We start from the raw sequence: 19323 nt of genomic DNA on the forward strand, positions 1-19323 counted from the left end.
GTTTTTATTACCACACTGGGCTAGTTTAAAAATACTCCTCTACCACCAATGTCATAATTTATATCAAATAATCGGAATTAAATCTAATAAGATTAGATGGCAGGGTGGTGTAGTGGTTAGCACTGTTGTCTCACAGCAAGAAGTTTCTGGATTCGAGCCCAGCGGCCGATGGAGGCCTTTCTGTGTGGAGTTTGCATGTTCTCCCCGTGTCTGCGTGAGTTTCCTCTAGGTGCTCCGGTTTCCCCCACAGTCTAGAGACATGCAGGTTAGGTTAACATGGGGCAGCCTTAGGTTGAGGTACCCTTGAGTGAGGCACCTAACCCCCAACTGCTCCCCAAGCGCTGTAGCATCACTGCCCACTGCTCTGGATATGTGTGTGTGCTCATTGCTCACGTGTGTGTTCACTACTTCAGATGGGTTAAATGCAGAAAGGAATTTCACAAGTGTACATGTGATGAATAAAGTTGTTGTTGTTCCTCTTCTTCTTCTAAATTTCCTTAAACAATGGCAAAAGTTTAAGTGCAAAAAGTTTGTTTATAATGTACAAAACCAACATAGGTATGTCTAATATAGCTCAAAATGAACTGCTTGAGTGTTTACTGGAGATGTTGTCAATTCTGAACAATTCTAAAACCTACTCTAAAATTTCACTGGCCTATACATACGTGAGCAATGAGCAGACACACGTACCTAGAGCAGTGGGCAGCCATGCTAGCGCTTGGGAAGTAGTTGGGGGCTAGGTGCCTTGCCCATAGCATAAATCAGCCTTTCTCAACCGGGGTGCCGCAGCACCCTGAGGTGCTGTCTGGCTTCGTTAGGGGTGCCGTCAAAAAATTATATATTCTAACATTGAAATAAATAAAATGAATTAAAATTCCAAAAAACGATAGTTACACTAATGCAGATCATCGCAGCCTCATGCATCATCAAAATTTGTCTCAAGGCCCCCTTTCCCATGTCACAACGTCACTGCCGGGGCCAGCGTATGGTCAGCGTGACTACATATATTTTATATGGGGGTGCCTTGAGAATTGGCATACTTCTGAAGGGTGCCGTGACTGAAAAAAGGTTGAGAAACGCTGGCATAAATGAAGAACAATAACCTGATGATAGCTTCAAACAAAATCAAACCTATGTCATTATTAATCTTGTCCTGCCACAACAAAATCTATGGTCACAAGCCACTGCTGGTGACATCCACCAGTAAGACATAGGCTAGTATATACACAGTTTGCTCTCCTTACTTCATCCATCATTAGATGAAAGCCTTTCTCAAGTTCTTCAGGGGATGTGGCTTCTATTACTGTATTTATATGCTAGGGGCAGAGAAATGTGCTCATTCCATGTTCTCCAAAATCTGGGTGGGAGCACCATGGTAATAACTCTTTCTTCTTTCCCCTCTTATGCTATGTATATAAAACTTTTTTTAAATATGCTTTGTCAAAAGTAGACACGCTTTGAATCTTCAGAATGGATCCTCACATAAACAGAGCCACATGCATAAGGTTGGTTTAGAAATCAAACCCCTTTAATAAATCCTGATGCCTTAAATGATCTAGTCCTGCCAGGTTGGATAGACATACGTGCAACATATCTCCTTTTCCTTTCCTTAAAAGCATTGCTTCAGCCATGTTCTACTCTCATAAGGAAGAAACAAATCAGATTAGCAGAAAGGTAGAGAGGAACCCTTTGAAGTTGCTGTGTTTGAAGCGGATGGGAAAATATCTTAAAGCCCCATTCCAATATCCCTTTCCTCAGTCCAAGAGCTCCGTTTAGTGGGCAGAGGAATTAGTTTATTAGGTGTGCTGACAGGTAATGATGAAGCTAACATTGACTGCCCAGTCTGCCTGTCGTCACCGTGCCCCTAGACTCTAGAAACACTGTTTAAAAAACACAACTCACCAGCCCCTAAAAAATTAATAAACTACCAAAGAGGACTTTACCTGGGTACATGTTTTAGTTATTTGAGCATTGTGACACCTGTTTGATGCATCCAAGTAGGCCGGAGAAGGACAAGGCCCAGACAGCAGGCACGTTTGGCCATGCTGATTTCATTCATCTCAGACATCTGCACAGTCACTCAGCACAGATGAAAAGGTGCTGGGTGATGTGCGGCTCCATAAAAAGAAAAGAAAACTACACCATACACAAGCCATGACAGCAGTACTGTACTGTAAAGAAGTGAAACACAACATACCCCATGTCATGGCCATGCTGGAGAACACTATGCTCTTATTCCCAAGGCCTACTCCAAAGAATTACTGAATCATATTGAAAACCATTGTACTATCATCAGTTTTGTTCTAGAAAGGTGAAAATTCTGATCTTTCCTGAAACCCTATTCATTTGCAGATCAAATGTTTAACTACATCTCTTTCATTAATCTATTTATTTCATTAAAGAGGCTACATGCGGTTCACTGAGCCAAACGAGCCATTACACTTGTTCCAGCTATTTATAAGAGCAGCTAAATGTCTTTGATATAGAGTGGTATAGAGTTCGATATGGGTGATATAGAGTAGCTTCTAACTTAAAAAAATAGGAATTAAGTGAGTTAAGTGAGCTTTGATGAGTTTTGATTACACTTACTGTTTAAAACTGACTTTAAACTTGTATATTCTCATATTTTATGATCTTAATAAAGCACTCCATACAGTACAACCCCAAATCAGAAAATGTTGGGAAAGTATGTTGAAAGAAATTAAAAACTGAAACAATTAATTCTGAAATTCAAACTGAAAACAATGATTTGTAAATAATCTTTTGACCTGTATTGCTGTACTCAGAACAATACAGCAGCACATTATTCAATGTTTTACCTCATGAATTTAGTTTTTTTTTTTTCAAAATAAACACTTATTTCAATGTTGATTTTTGCAACACATTTCAAAAAACGTTGGGACAGTAAAGTATTTACCACTTTGTAATGTTGCCATTCCTTCTCACAACACTTAAAAAATGTTTAGTGACTGAAGACACCAAGTGATGAAGTGTTTCAAGTGTTATTTTGTCCCATTCTTCCTGCAAACAGGACTTAAGCTGGGCGTACACTGTGCAATTTTTTTCAATCGCGGTATTCAGCTGCTGCTCACACTGTACGAGTGAATCGCAGGGGTAAACAGCACGCAGCTTACGATTCCTGTTCTCACACTATACGATCTGATGCTCGGATGCGATGCTCGGATCTGATGCTCAGGATTTCAAACAGGTTTGATTTTCATCCGATCGATCGGGAGGAGGTCGTGAGGTGTTAATCTCTTGTCATTACCCCATGTATACTACACGATCCGAGACGCATGATTGAGCCAAAACTCGGCCCGATCTCCAAAATAGTCGCACGAATGAAAATCGTGTCAAAATCGGGCCAAAAATTGCACAGTGTATGTCCAGCATTAAAGTGTGCAACAGTACAGGGTTGTTGGCATATTTTTCATTTCAAAACTCACCACACATTCCCTATTGGGGAGAGAGTGGACAGACACCCTCTCCTTCTGCAGCCATGCCTTTGTAATATGTGCAAAATGTGTGGGGTTTTTTCATTGTCTTGTTACAATATTCCTGGAAAAGATGTCATCTTGAAGGTAGCAAAAATCTCAATGTACTTTTCTGCATAAAAAGACCCTGACTTTTGGACTTGTTGCTGGTAAGTCTAGATGGTCCTTTTCATCTTTGGTCCAGACCACACAGTGTCCATTCCTTACAAAAAAGGCCTGGAATACTGATTCATCTGACCAGAATACACATTTCCACTGTGTGATGGTCCATCCCAGATGCCTCCAAACCCAGAGAAGTCCATGGTACTTCTGAACACAGTTAACATAAGGCTTCCTATTTGTACAGAAAAGTTTTATCTGGCATTTGTGGATGTAACTCCATATTATAGTGCTTGATAATGGTTTGTTAAAGTAATCCTGAGCCCATGTGGTGATATCAGCTATATATGAATGGTTAGGTTCTTGAAGCAGTGCCGTAGGAGAGATCAGAGCTCACGGGTGGTCAGATTAGGCTTGTGCCCTTGCCCTTTACATGCCAAAATTCTTCCAGATTCCTTGAATTGTTTAATGATATTGTGCACCACAGAAGGTGAAATATCCAAACCCCTTCCTATCTTTCTTTGAGGAACATTGTTTTTAAACATTTCAATAATTTTTTACATATTTGTTTACAAACTGGAGTTCCTCAGCTGATCTTTGCTCCTCAAAGACTAGGCTTTTCCTGGATACCGATTTTGTACCAAATCATGATTACAATCACCTGTTGACACCACCTGTTTCAAATCACTTAATGATTTAATTGTTTTATCTTATTACTAGTCCTAAATTTGCCCTGTCCCAACTTTTTTTTTTTTTTTTGGAATGTGTTGCAGGCCTGAAATGCAGGAACAGCTGTATATTAACAAATTAAATGAAGTTAACTAGATAAAGCATGAAATATCTTGGGTTCATCCTGTCTGCAATGAAATACAAGTCAAAGTAAATTTAGAAATCACTTTTTTCTTTTTTTTATTTGCATTTTCCATACTGTCCCAACTTTTTCTGATTTGGGGTTGTAAATTTACATCTGATACTTCTCTCATTGCTTTTACAAATAACCCTTAAAAATCTGAATATTCTTTCTTTTTCAAATAAAGACTACTGTACCTATGATGTACTCTGTAAAATTCAGTCAGTACCCTGTGAGAATGTAAAAAAGATGCCTTTGCTGACATTAATGGGACATTTAGATTTTGTTCAGAGGGAAATTTTTCAACATGTCTTTTCAAAGGTGTGTCTTATCCAAGATTAACATATGGACATCTACTCAGTTTATAACAACTTGTGTTGCTCAGTCAGACTGAAGTTCTATTACTACCATCTGTCATGGAGTTATTTGGAGCAGCAGACATTGGGGTGAAAACAACCAAACATTCTGTTCATCAGTAAGGAGTGGCAGACATTTATTGTTTATTTGTTCTGACGTCCCTGAGGATTTCTGTCTGTGCTTAACGCACATTTCAGCCTCAAGTCAACCATACAGTGCAGGTTTTATCAGAGTTATTGCTACTTTTGACAAGACAGCAAATGTCAATACATAAATACTATTTCAATCTCCTGTTTTATGTATTAACAGTGATAACATTGCTGAAAAATACTGTCTGACCAGCTACCAGCTGCTACACATGCACTGCTGGTCAAGCTGGTGGGCCATCTTTAGCAGCTTGTAATTTATTTTCCAGTGTTCTTATTACTTGACAAAATTGATCAATAAATGTTTGAGGTTTGCTAATTACTTTATAGTTGTTTTATTTTCTTAACAATAGTGTCATAACGTTAATGTTAATAGAGGTAACTGAAAAACTTCTTTCTACCAGTACTAACCAGCTGGTCTACTATTTTAATCAAATCAGCCTGTGTTCTGCCAGACAGTAGCTGGTCATAGCTAGCTGGATTTTCCAGGAAAGAAGTAAGCACTTTTATCTGTGCTACTGATGAATTGTTGGTAATATGTTAGCCAGGTACAACTTTTCTAAGGTTTTTGATAATTCCATCATCACATTAATATAATGGTAGCAATACTGCCCACTTATTTATGCCTACATTTTAGAGGTTTTAAACTAGTCAAGAGTGATCAATAAAGATCAATAAGACTCTCACATGCTTAGTTTTGGGGTCTTATATCAGGGATAGTTGAGAGTATCTATATGTAAATTCCATTATCATTTCGAGCTATCTGTCTCGCTAACATTAGTTGGCTACAAGCTGTACACACTGCATTTTCCTCAGGTGGGTGTAGTGTGTCTAAGTCGACCAATGGTTTTTTTGCATCTTAAAGAAACAGCAACCTCATTAACTACTACTTTAATAGTTGTTATGGAAGTCCATTGACTAAACTTCTTCTGTCTGAGGCAGGGACTACTTGGAAAAAGTTTACTTTAACATGAAAGAAGAAGGAAGGAAGGAAGGAAGGAAGGAAAGAAGGAAGGAAGAGGGAAGAAATGTTCGACACAACAAGCAGGTTGTAGCACAGCTGCCAGGTGCAGAATAGGTGGAGTTCATTGTCAGGCATCTCCATGAATGAGAATACTGTTCAGAGCACGGGCGATTGCTCTAAGACAACGAGGGAGGCTCAGCCTCCTCTAAAAATGACGAACATCGAATCATAGAAATATATGTGCTCAACCCAACTACAGTGCAAAATCATTCCGTTATAACTTTCCCCAGTTCGCCTAATGTGTGCGTGAGTTTTTCCCCTTCGTGACAGCGCGATGCAGCGCAACCTCAGTGGACTTCAATGGCATTGGGAGCTATGCGCTTTCAATATCAAAATGCAAGACGATTATTGGACAAATACTGCGAAAACGCCCGCCCACGGAGTCCCACGGACTCCCAGCCTCAGTGGACTTCAACGGCATTTGGGAGCTCTGCGCTTTTCAATCTCAAAATGCAAGACGGTTATTGGACAAATACTGCGAAAACGCCCGCCTGCGGACTCCGAGCCTCACATGGGAGGGACATGGCAAAGCTTTCCGCGAGGAGACTGGTGATTGGTGAAAGCGGCCGGATATTTTCTTTGATTGACAGCTCGTTTCAACTATAGACAGGCAGCGGTGAATTTCAGTTCAGTCCCATGCGGATTCGCAAGTGCTGTGGTGTAATCTAAGAGATCAGCTTACATTTCGATTTCATTCATTACATACGGTTTCTACCAGCTTTTTTAGTTTGTATATATTTCATTGTAAATAAAGTGTAAATATACTGTTGTCAAGTTTGTTATCTTAGTTCCAGAAATTTTGTTTATTTGAGTGACTGAACTTGAACTTGAGGGGGCTAGTCAGCTAGCAAGACAGCTGCACACGGATGCCAAGCATTGCTGATTTAATTTTGGCGAAGCCATTTGCCAGTCTTCCTTTCGAGGAAAAAATTAAAGAGACCAACACCTCAAATTGACTTGGTGAAAAAGGTAGGGAATAATACTCGTTCCTTTCAGCTCTCCTGGTACGAGAAAGTGAATTGGCTAACAGCAAGTGACCCACATCAACAACAGTAAATAGGCTACTTTAGTAATATGTCAATATTGAATCTATTTAAAATGTTTATGCTGAGTATATTATATTGGAATATATATTTTTCTGGATATGAATTAAACACCGCTACAATTTTGAAAACATTTTTAAACAAAAACACAGCCGAGAACATTTCACACTACAGACCTGGATTAAAAGTGAAGGGTTATCAAAATTGTCAATAAAACATTTCTCAGTCAAAATAAGTAAAATATAGGGAAAGTGTCATTGAATGCTGAGGTTCCTGACAAAGAGCTGCTTTCAATAATGATAACTTTTCAAACAACATGCCACAATTTTAAAATATAAAATGTTAAAATATACCCCTCCCCCCCCAACACCACCATCATGTATATTGGACAGTAGGCTAATGGGCCAAAAGAACCTGTTATTTCACAGTTTGTGACCCTGCCAACAATCAGCCAGATCAGAGGCAAGAGTATGGGCAAAATTGATGTGTTTTTTCTTTTTTCTTTTAAAATCTGGAAATATCATAACCGACCAGCCTCCCCTGTTTGAAAGACTACCAGCCGCCACTGATTCAGAGTATCATGAATCTGCTTCTATTGCTTTCATAAATGTGTTACAGTGTCTTGCAAAAGTATTCTTCCCCCTTTGTGCTTGTCCTGTTTTGTCACATTATAAGCCGGAATTAAAATGGATTTTTTTTTTTTTTTTTTGGGGGGGGGGGGGGGGGGGGTACACCATTTGATTTATACAACATGCCTACCACTTTAAAGGTGAAATTTTTTTTTATTGTGACACAAACAATAATTAAGATGGAAAAACAGAAATCTAGAGTGCAGAGATATTCATCCCCCAAGTCAATACTTTGTAGATCCACCTTTTGCTGCAATTACAGCTGCTGCAAGTCTCTTGGGGTATGTCTCTATTAGCTTAGCACATCTAGCCACTGAGATTTTTGTCCATTCCTCAAGGCAAAACTGCTCCAACTCCTTCAAGTTAGATGGGTTGAGTTGGTGGACAGCAATCTTCAAGTTATACCACAGATTCTCAATTGGACTGAGGTCTGGGCTTTGATGAGGCCATTCCAAGACATTTAAATGTTTCCCTTTAAACCACTCCAGTGTCGCTTTAGCAGTATGTTTAGGGTCATTGTCCTGCTGGAACATGAACCTTCGTCCCAGTCTCAAACCTCTGGCTGACTCAAACAGGTTTTCCTCCAGAATTACCCTGTATTTAGTGCCATCCATCTTTCCTTCAGTCCTGGCCAGCTTTCCTGTCCCTGCAGATGAAAAATATCCCCACAGCATGATGCTGCCACCACCATGCTTCACTGTAGGAATGGTGTTCTCGGGGTGTTGGGTTTATGCAACACATGGCATTTCCCATGATGGCCAAAAAGATAAATTTTAGTCTCATCTGACCAGAGAATCTTCTTCCATGTGTTTGCGGAGTCTGCCACGTGCTTTTGGGCAAACTCCAAATGTGTTCTTTTTTCTTTAAGCAAAGGCTTTTCTCTGGCCACTCTTCCATTAAGCCCTGCTCTGTGGAGTGTATAGCTTAAAGTGGTCCTATGGACAGATACTCCCATCTCCTCTGTGGATCTTTGCAGCTCCTTCAGTGTTATCTTTGGTGTCTTTGTTGCATCTCTGATTAATGCCCTCCTTGCCTGGTCTGTGAGTTTTGGTGGGCGGCCTTCTCTTGTCAGGTTTGTAGTGGTGCCATATTCTTTCCATGTTGCTATAATGGATTTAATGGTGCTCTGTGGGATATTCAAAGTTTGGGATATTTTTTATAACCCAACCCTGATCTATACTTCTCCACAACTTTGTCTCTGACCTGTTTGGAGTGCTCCTTGGTTCTCATGTTGCTTGCTTAGTAGTGTTGCAGAGTCAGGGTCCTTCCAGAACAGGCTGATTTATACAGACATCATGTGACAGATCATGTGACACTTTGATTGCACACAGGTAGATCTTAATCAACTAATTATGTGACTTGTGAAGTGAATTGGTTGGACCAGCTCTTATTTAGGAGTTTCATACGAAAGGGGGTGAATACCTATGCAAACTCCAGATTTCTGTTTTTTTTTTCATCTTAATTATTGTTTGTGTCACAATAAAACAACAATTTGCACCTTTAAAGTGGTAGGCATGTTGTGTAAATCAAATGGTGCTAACCCTCCAAAAATCCATTTTAATTCCAGCTTGTAATGCAACAAAACAGGACAAACACCAAGAGGGATGAATACTTTTGCAAGACACTGTATTTATAAAAGCTGACTTGCACTTGTACGTCACTCTGGATACAAGTGTCTGCTAAATGTTTAGCATGTAATGTTATAAAACTCTTCAAATCAAGTGCTATATCTTGCAAGGTCTTGAGAATAATACCAATTACCTGATTCTTACACTAATACATATGATTGCTTTATATTTATTTATTGCTTTATGCATTGTTCTGACTCATACTCAATTTCACAAGCCAGATATGAATTTCCTATTTGCATATTTACATGTGACTTTAGTCCCACCCTGAAACTCCAGACCAACTCAACTCAAATCAGATCAACAGATGAAGTTGCTGAAAGGTGCTTATTACTGACTGTTAAAAGAATAATGATCCATGTATCAGTATCATGATGCTAGCGTACTACCTCTAAATGTGTGAAAAATACAACAGCTGTGAATGCTTCTGATAAAGAATGACTTTTACTGCTTAAATGTTGTATTTTGTTTCTGAGGGTAATGTTCATCTTCCTATATTGTCACTGTGAAGCTGTCTAGACAGTGGTGATCTGCTTATATAAAATTAGACACAATCCCAAGTCTTTGAGTAAATACCAACCAAATTTGGTAAACTGTTATAGTTACCTCACTAAGCCTGCAGCACTCCTCCATGTATTCATCCAGACTGTCACTCGTTGTACTTTTCCTTAATGGCTGCTGTTGCAAATCTACTTCCATGTTCCTGTCATATGAGTCAATGGCATGGCTAATTGACCCTGTGTGGTCAGCAGCATCTCCTTCTGTTATTGTATCTACTGTATCTGCACAGACTGAGCCATCCTGACACCTTTCTGAGGCTGTCACCAACATCCCATTCTCTATCCTTTCTGAATCTCTTACAATCTCCAGTTGAATACTGTCCATCGCATTCTCTGGCCTGTCTTGTAATACTGTGAGATTGGTTTCTTGGACATATGTACATGATGCAGATTCAGTCTGTAAGGACTCTGTACTTTGTTCCAGTGAGAGGAGGTGACTGCTGTCTCGTATGTGAGGGTTTGGATTGCCAGAATCACATGAAGACTCTCTACTGTGAACAACAAAGCTCTGCTCTGAACTTGTTGGAGTGGATGGTGAGTTCGCTCCACTAGGCATCTCTACCCCAGAGTCCTCCGATTCAAATTTGTACAAACCTGGCAACTGGGAATTGGAAAAAATTGTAGATAAATAGTCTTTCTTTGACTCCACCATGTTTGGTTCAGGTGCTGCAGTGTTGACAGTGGTCAGAGATTCTTCAGCCTGGAGTGGTGTAGAGATATCCTGCTCAAACACTGACATGTTTGACACACAGTCCTCCGTATTTAAGAGCTTCTCATGGAAGTTTTTGAAGAGCTTCATCTTTGTCAGTACAACCTCATTTTCTAAAGCCATGTCCACTTTGCCTGCAAAAAAGAAACAAAAACAAAAAGCTTTTATTCACTTCACACAACATACCATGCTATGTACTAATACAACAAAAACAAAGGGACATATTCCAGTTTTACATAGTTGAGGAAGGAAGGAAAAAGAGGAATTTGTGACCGCCCATCTTCTGAGTAAATTATTAAACAAATAATAGAAACTTCTAAATCACATATCCAGAACTTTGGAATGGGATGTTTTTTGTCATTTATATGAACACAAGGGGTTTGTTTTTTCAAGATAAGTAGGCACTTAGTGACAAGAACAGAATAGGTATTTGAAAAATGCTCTTTTCTCCTTTAGAAAGACTCCTGACATGTCACTTCAGGTTCAAGCTCAGCATTCAAACGATATATGAGGCCATGTATTCAAAAATCTATTCACAGTGCTGAAAGCTTATCTTTGATACTATAAAGCATTCTTTAGCATCAGAGATAAAAAAAAAAGGGTCAGGATGCAGCGAGCCCATAGTTATGTCTGTCTCCTGCACTGAACTGTCCAGCTTTGATCTTGTGGCTTGGGTAATGACATTGCAGGGTTCAGTCATATGTGACTTCTCCTATTTCTAACCTTCAGCAATCTGATACTTTTCAGGTGTCTGTCAACTATTCCTTTTTTGTCAGAATTTTAAAGACCTGTTACCTGGGTTCTAGGGCCTGCTAAATTATAAGCTCCCTTCCCCCAAACAACTAAGTGTTTTAACATCAGACTCAGAAATTATCTACCTGGAAACTGTAATTAGACCACTGCCTCTGATCCTTTAAGCAATGGCTGTAGGTTTGACCTCTCACAAGACAACACGTTTTCATATGTTTTTGTTTGTCATTACATTTAAATGATTTATTGAGCACTTAATTACATTTATTTAAAGTAATATAAACTACATTCAGCATATATGGTGTCAGGATCACACTTAGAGCTGGTTTCAGTTTTTCAGTTAAAAATAGTCAGTCATTTAATGTCCCTCAGAAAAGAACGTGTTTTTTCATTCAGATGTGTAGTTGTTTTCAGATTGGATAGTGGCTCTGCACAAACAGTGATACCATTTCAATCATTCAAGGTCATAAAAACTTTGCTCCTGGTCGTTTTTTTTCCCCTAAATCCAAAACAATGTCTGTGTTTTGCCAGCTTTTTTTCATGAACTCTCCTGACAGGACCCCTCAGCCTATCAGTACAAGCACCACAACATAAACCTGGATGGTATGTGTTCCTGACTAACAGCGGGGGGGTTTAAGCAATCTTCCATTAATCTGAAGCCATAATTTGGCATTATTTTGTTACACAACATACATTAATTAGTCTTAGATAACCCTGGAAGAATATGACAGTGCACATTATAGTATAGCTGTCCCTCAAGTCGTGTTCTCAAGACATTTTTCTGGCATGGTGGCTTTTAGGTACAGGATGTGGACATTGGCCCTCATCGAAAAACATGACATAGTATATACTGTATTACACATTTCTATGTCTGGTATAGCAGTGAATACATGGAGGTTATTATCTCTCCCAGTGTGAAGTTGATAATCTCACTCTACAAGCAGACCAAATAGTCAAACAAGCATTAATTGGATTCTTGGTGTCAAAGGCGCAGAACAAAATGGGCTAATTCGATTTAAATGGTCAATCAGAAAGCTTTGGCTATCCAGATCCTCATGCAGCAGGGTATGCCAGCAAGTAATACAGAACTGCTGATGGCGGAGCATTTTTTGTGCCACTCTGTAGGAGAAAGCAATCTGCATCTCAATCCCCCTTGGTTTTCAATTAACATCCCCAAGACCTGGCTGCCGGTATAGAGAGATCAAACAGGCCCTCATCCAGACCCTGGCAGGCAGGAATGTGACTAATGCTGAGGTCCTACGTGCACCAGAGTATGAATGCATTAAAAATACAAACAAGCAAAAAAGCAGGTTAATACCACTGTTGGAAGAGAATGTGACCCACATTTTTCTGGTCTCTTATCGCCCACGAGGTTTTATGTGAGTAAATTATTTCAAAAGCACCTGAATCCCTGAACTCCATGGAAACTGTGCTTCCATCCTCTACACAGCAAAACATTTTGCTTTTGAAATACAGCTTTGACCTTGTTTTCTTGCTCAACTTTTTTCCAGTAGTAAAGCAAGTATTCTAGTCATGTCCCACCTGGAGCATTTTTTTTTGGCTTTAGGGGACCTGATTTTTCCCTTCCGTACTACTGGAAAATACCTCACATTTTTAAACTGATAAAAAAAAGTCAGTGCTCACTCAAGAGTTATAGAGTTATGAAGCCTTTTGCTTTGATTTTTCAACTTCAGCAATGATTAGGAATGTGGGACCGCTGATATGAAACAGAAAGACACTAGATATCTTTAAGCAATGTTTAATAGCTTTTCCTTGTGGACATTTAGTGAGACTTTATAATACAAAACATATGTTGTCAATTATTAACATTGGTCATGCTTGTTCTTTTGACCAAAATTCAGGAATGATTGCTTAGCCATTTAAGAACTGGAGGAATTCATTAGTCGAGGTGATATTATGGATGTAACGTATTTAACCTATCTTATCTGACTCGCTTATATTTAGTGTTTTTGAGCACTTCTGTAATTGCAGCTTCTTAATTGGAGAGGCATGAAATTAAAGAGTGATGAAGAGTACTCGAAGAGTCTTACACTCTGACTAATCTTGCAACAATTTACAAAACCTGCTGTCTGACTCGACAGCATTGCCTTCTGTTTTCTTGTTGTATTGAAACAGGTGTTGCATCCAGAAACAAACAGTGTAAAGCTCTTTATTACTGAGTTGTAACCTTAAGCATATATTTCATCACACATTATTTGGGTAAAGTCTCTAATTTATTTTAATGATGTCATTTCAGAGACTCAGTGCCTCGGGTTGTGTAATGTCAGTAAGATGGCATGTTGCTGTCAGGAAAAAAAAAGGTAGTTGGAAAGAGGTTTTTTTTCCTCAACCAGCAAAAAGTCCCATGCTGTTGACTTAGGACTGTTTAGTGTTGAGTGCCCCAGTGATTAGTGTGATAAAAGCAGAGAGATATAGTCTTAAGTAAAAGTCTGTACCCTAGTCAGGTTTACCTAGTCTGCCTCTGAGGTGACCACTGACAAGACACAGCTCTGAACAGAGACCCGTCGTACTTAAAGTGTCTATGATTTTGTACAAGAAAAAATAGCATGTTCAGCTTGGTTCAAATCCAAACCAAAACTGCAATTATAAGGTGCATCTTGAATACATCTAGGTGTGCTATAGTAGGCATATTGGCCAAGCCTGATGTTTTCACAGAAGTAAAGCTTTCTCTAAGCCTTGGGCTAGGCTGTTCCATGTTACAGACACCGAGCTCCTGGGTGGAGAGGTCAGAGGCAGGCCAAGACAGGTCTGCTATTTTTATGGTTAAAAATCCTTAAGAGAATGTCAGTAGCCAGAGAGCACTATGGGTGGTCAGACTCAATTTCTGTAACTCAACATGTCCAATCTTGTACATCAGCTGAATTGCTTTCTGACCGAATTAAGTTTTATATATGATTTGAATTTCATCTTATGTTTAATATTAATTAATGGGTATGGTTGAATAAGTCAACAATAAAATATTTCCCTTATCAGTAAGTGGCAAATTAAGATTAGATCAGATCAGATTAAGATGTGAATTACTACTGTCACTATTCACCAAAATTATAGACCTTGATCAGCCACAGGGTCAAATTGTTTTATTTACATTTAAAAATAATAAGTTTATTCAGCTAATTTGAATGGAACTTGTAGCTTCAGACTAAAAGGCATTCTCAGCTCAGACTTTCTAGGTAAATGATTTGATGGAATTGCGACTTTTTCTTGGCCTTGTGTAACTTCACTTTAGATGACAAAGACCAGATGTCACGTTTCGTGAGGTGCAAAATGCAGCTGCACACCTTCCACTTCCCACCTCCCCCACCCTCTTTCTATAAGCTCAGCACTTCTCGCCTGTCTGTCGCTCAGTGCGATAATGGAGTATTTCCCCTCCATTCTCTGACTTGGATGGGAATCCTGAGAAACCCTTCCAGACACATTATCAATGTGAACTGGAAAGGTCTAGTCTTTCATTATCTGACATTGTTAGGATGAGAAAAGAATGTGCAGGAGCTGTAACTCCAGTATAGATTTCCTCATATGTGTATGCACCTATAGATGTGTCTTAAGTTTGACTCTTGTTGCAGAGAAATACTGCCTTTATGGATCAGTCTTAAAAGGATTCGAAACCATTAGAATACATTTTATACTCTGATTCATGGTCAAACGGATTAGCAAATCATCTAAAATGTCTTAAAACTGACGAAAATAATTTAGTCTGCTGTCAACACCTGGCTTAATGAATCACTTATAATCCTGGTTTGATATGAGTAAAAACAGAGGTCATGATAATGTCTGCCATTTCACAAACATTCCCATGCGATATCCTGTCAATTTTGTGAATGTTCGCCCAATTAATTTACTTGTGATAACAATGTGCATCAGTTACTAATGGCCTGCTACTGAATGGCAAATTTAAAGCGTAAATACAATGCACAATCATCTCATCTCATTATCTCTAGCCGCTTTATCCTTCTACAGGGTCGCAGGCAAGCTGGAGCCTATCCCAGCTGACTACGGGCGAAAGGCGGGGTACACCCTGGACAAGTCGCCAGGTCATCACAGGGCTGACACATAGACACAGACAGCCATTCACATCTATGGTCAATTTAGAGTCACCAGTTAACCTAACCTGCATGTCTTTGGACTGTGGGGGAAACCGGAGCACCCAGAGGAAACCCACGCGGACACGGGGAGAACATGCAAACTCCACACAGAAAGGCCCTTGCCGGCCCCGGGGCTCGAACCCAGGACCTTCTTGCTGTGAGGCGACAGCGCTAACCACTACACCACCGTGCCGCCCCCTGCACAATCATTAACAAAAAAAAAGTTTATGTTTTCTGCAAAGTTCCTCTTACCCAAACCTGATCTCACTCAAGAAATCTCTTTGCTAAAGTGTAATTATATCCTAGTGAAATAGAAATGGTTTCTGTCACTGATGATGAGAAATGTGCAAATATCTCAGAATAAAGAATAACAACACAGCAGACCCAAAAGTATAAACTTATGTTGATTAAACAGTTTGGTTTTCAGTCTTTTTCTTTCAGCTTGATATTTGTCACCTATTAAAATGGCTGGAATATAAAATGGCATTTAAAAAAATGGAATCCAGCTCTTCAGCATTTTCCAGTTTCAAGACAAATGAAAGCATGTCATGAATTCTAAATTAACCCACAAGCATTCTATAGTTATTAGTCTTTAAAAATTAGAGTGGTGAGCACTCCATTTTATGCCACACATAAACATGTTCTCTTAATTTACATTTGTAACAGATGGCAAAAAGAGAAAGCCTGCTAAATTAGATTTTGCTAATTAAAGCCAACTGATTACTGTATGTAAAGATTTTATGTCACATTCCAGTATGCCATGCTTTACAGGTTACTGCAAGGCCACAACAAAACAGACTGTAAGGAATTAGAATGAATTATTTTTGTCTTTTTGTTTTTATTTTTTACTTACTGTAAGTTTCGAATCTCATTATCTAGACACTAAATGTGAATAATTACTCTCACATAGATGCCTGAAGCATTTCGGAAAGTGTTTATATATTAATAACCAATTATATATTAATGTATTAATGAATAAATATAAGTTTGTAATCTCATGTAAATTAAAATAAAATCTTCTTTAGTTAGGTATAACTCAAGTTGTAAATTTATGGCAAAAGCTTGTGTATAAATGTGGCACACAGTTGCACTTTGCTTTCAAAAAAAAAAAGTGGCACCTCAGCAATAAAAATGAATACCTGCAGCTGCTCATCCATCTGTTGTTTTTATCTGACAATTCGAGGTGATTAAATAGGATGACAAAGCAGGTAATCAGAGTCTTACCTTTCCTCCAAGGTGTGAGGATGGTAAATGACTTGTGCCAGCTAAATGCCATGCTTTTCAAGCTCATCATGGAAGTCCAATGGAGTTGTTCCAACAGTCTTCACTGATGGGAGTAAGGAAAACCTCCTTTCTGAAGTATTTAGATTTTCATCATACTTTTATAATCCCAGTGCTGATGTTCCAGTTCCTTGATTTAAGTGTTCAATAAAATGAAGCGTTAAATAGCCTACCAAGATCCATTGCGGTGTGAAAGTCTTTTTTGGACATGTTGCCAAAATACCTATCTGGATGCGAGTGTGTAAAAGCCTCTGTGTTTTTGCTTTTATGAGAGTGTGTGATATTGTGAGAAGAGCCTCTTCTACACTTAGTGAGGAGAATGTGAACGCCAGCCTCCAGCAACACAACCACTCAGCAGATTGGAGGAGGGGTGCCTGAGCGCCAAGGGGAGGGAGAAATAATGTGTAGGAGAAACCAGAAGGGAGGTGGGAGGGGTACTTCGAAACGTACCAGTGGATAGGACATCTTTAGTTTCTTTTTAATGAAAATGAGAAAAGCAAAATTTGTTTCACCAGCTGTCTGTCTGATATACTGACCAGGATATACCAAGAAGGTATAACTCTGATAAGATTCACTGATATTAATTTAAATAAATAAATAAATAAGGGACAGCTTGGTGGTGTAGTGGTTAACATTGTCGCCTCACAGCAAGAAGGTCCTGGGTTCAAGCCCAGCGGCTGGAGAGGGCCTTTCTGTGTGGAATTTGCGTGTTCTCCCCGTATCTGCATGGGCTTCCTCTGGGTGCTCCAGTTTCCCCTATAGTCCAAAGACATGCAGGTTAAGCAAATTGGTGGCTCTGAATTGACCGTAGGTGTGAATGTGAGTGTGAATGGTTGTTTGTCTCTGTGTGTCAGCCCTGTGATGACCTGGCGACTTGTCCAGGGTGTACCCCGCCTCTCGGCCATAGTCAGCTGGGATAGGCTCCAGCTTGCTTGCGACCCTGTAGAACAGGATAAGCGGCTACAGATAATGGATGGATGGATAAACAAATAAATAAATAAACAAACATCTTTTCTGTTACCTTTTTTGTCCTTTAACGTTACATTTAATTGGATCCCCTCCCTGATCTGTAGACAGTATCATTAGACTGCCCGTCATTAGGCAAGCCTATTCCTGTCTACTCCTCACAGACTCCTGTTGTACCTTTTTAAAAGCAAAACTGCTTTCAACATTAAGAAAGTTATTCTCAAATCAAATATGCAGCATCGATATGGTCATGCAAACGTATGAGGAACTTAACAGGTCTTTATTTTGTCCTTCCAGGAAAATGCAACTGATACAACTTCAGTCCCTATAATAGTTTCTTTGACAAAAAAAAAAATTGGAATTCAGCCACACCTACAAGGATCAACTGAGCTGTAATGCCTTACTTTCTGAATCTCCCCCTCATTTATAGGTGGGAGGAATAGTAAGTTATCCATTGGGATATTCTTTCAGTTTTAGTGAGGCACAGTTCTACAGGAAATACATGTGGTTAGCAGTTAATGTTTTAAAAATCATCATACAGTCTACATTAAACAAATTTCCTGAAGAGCAGATGAGCTTTTGTTGTTCATTTTGGCACTGGTTGGGACACCTGTCACCTTGTTTGCACTCACTGTTGTTTTAATAAGCAACAGGTAAGGACATCAGTGGAGGTGACAGACAGAAAAGCAGCTCTGAATCCCCCAAAGCAGTCTATTACAGTGGTAGACTATCTTTAAGAATGCACTACTTGTCATAAACAGATCTGAAAATGCTAAAGCCTCCTATAATGTATCCCTTTAAACAAAAGTAGAAAAACTGCTCATGTTTATGGAGAAGTACATACGTTTCACGTGATTATTACTCACCATGTTATGCCTTGAACACATGTAGCATCATATCAAGAATCTGTGATCACTTATGGTGGTGTAGTGGTTAGCACTGTCGCCTCACAGCAAGAAGGTTCTGGGTTGGAGCCCAGTGGCTGACGGGGGCCCTTCTGTGTGAAGTTTGCATGTTCTCCCCGTCTCTGTATGGGTTTCCTCCGGGTGCTCCAGTTTCCCCCACAGTCTGAAGACATGCAGCTTAGGCTAACTGGTGGCTCTAAATTGACTGTAGGTGTGAATGTTCAAGTTTATTTATTTTTATAGCGCTTTTGACAATAGACATTGTCGCAAAGCAGCTTTACAGAATTTAAATGACTTTAAACATCAGTTAATTTTATCCCTAATCTATCTCCAGTGAGCAAGCCTGTGGCGATGGTGGCAAGGAAACTCCCTCAGACGACATGAGGAAGAAACCTCAAGAGGAACCAGACTCAAAAGGGAACCCATCCTCATTTGGGTGATAACAGGCAACGTGATTATACCATTAACAGTTTTAACATGAAGTCAGTTTTGTTGATGCTATAACTCTTCAGTGATGGAAACTTGAGTGCAAAACTGTTCATGACAACTGCAGTCCTAAAGTTAGCAAGTCAACTGTAGTCCTTAGCCATAAAAGCATTACTGTACACATCCAGAGCATCTTCCAAGTGTGACTTTCAACTGTCCATATGGGGCCATCCTCCACAGGAGTGATGTGATGAGACTCCAGCCAGATGTAGGGCATCAAGATGGATCAGGCAGGTCCGAGGAGCAGAGGAGGTCAGTATCTCAATCTCAGGATTGACATGTAACTCAGAGGG

General features: G+C 39.5%; 1 protein-coding gene across 1 annotated transcript in view; it reads right to left on the reverse strand.

Moving 5' to 3' along the window:
- The window catches only part of si:ch211-250c4.3 (uncharacterized protein LOC100535981 homolog), a 33794-nt gene extending 16818 nt beyond the window's left edge, over positions 1 to 16976 (reverse strand). The window contains exons 1-2 of the mRNA XM_060924714.1: positions 16617 to 16976; positions 9877 to 10673 (exon numbers count right to left, since the gene is read on the reverse strand). Coding sequence (XP_060780697.1) covers positions 9877 to 10673; positions 16617 to 16686 — 867 coding nt within the window. The 5' untranslated portion in view covers positions 16687 to 16976. The remainder of the gene's footprint in view (positions 1 to 9876; positions 10674 to 16616) is intronic.
- Between the last annotated feature and the right edge of the window lie 2347 nt (positions 16977 to 19323).

Source organism: Neoarius graeffei, chromosome 7 (genome assembly GCF_027579695.1).
Source record: "Neoarius graeffei isolate fNeoGra1 chromosome 7, fNeoGra1.pri, whole genome shotgun sequence".
NCBI lineage: Eukaryota > Metazoa > Chordata > Actinopteri > Siluriformes > Ariidae > Neoarius > Neoarius graeffei.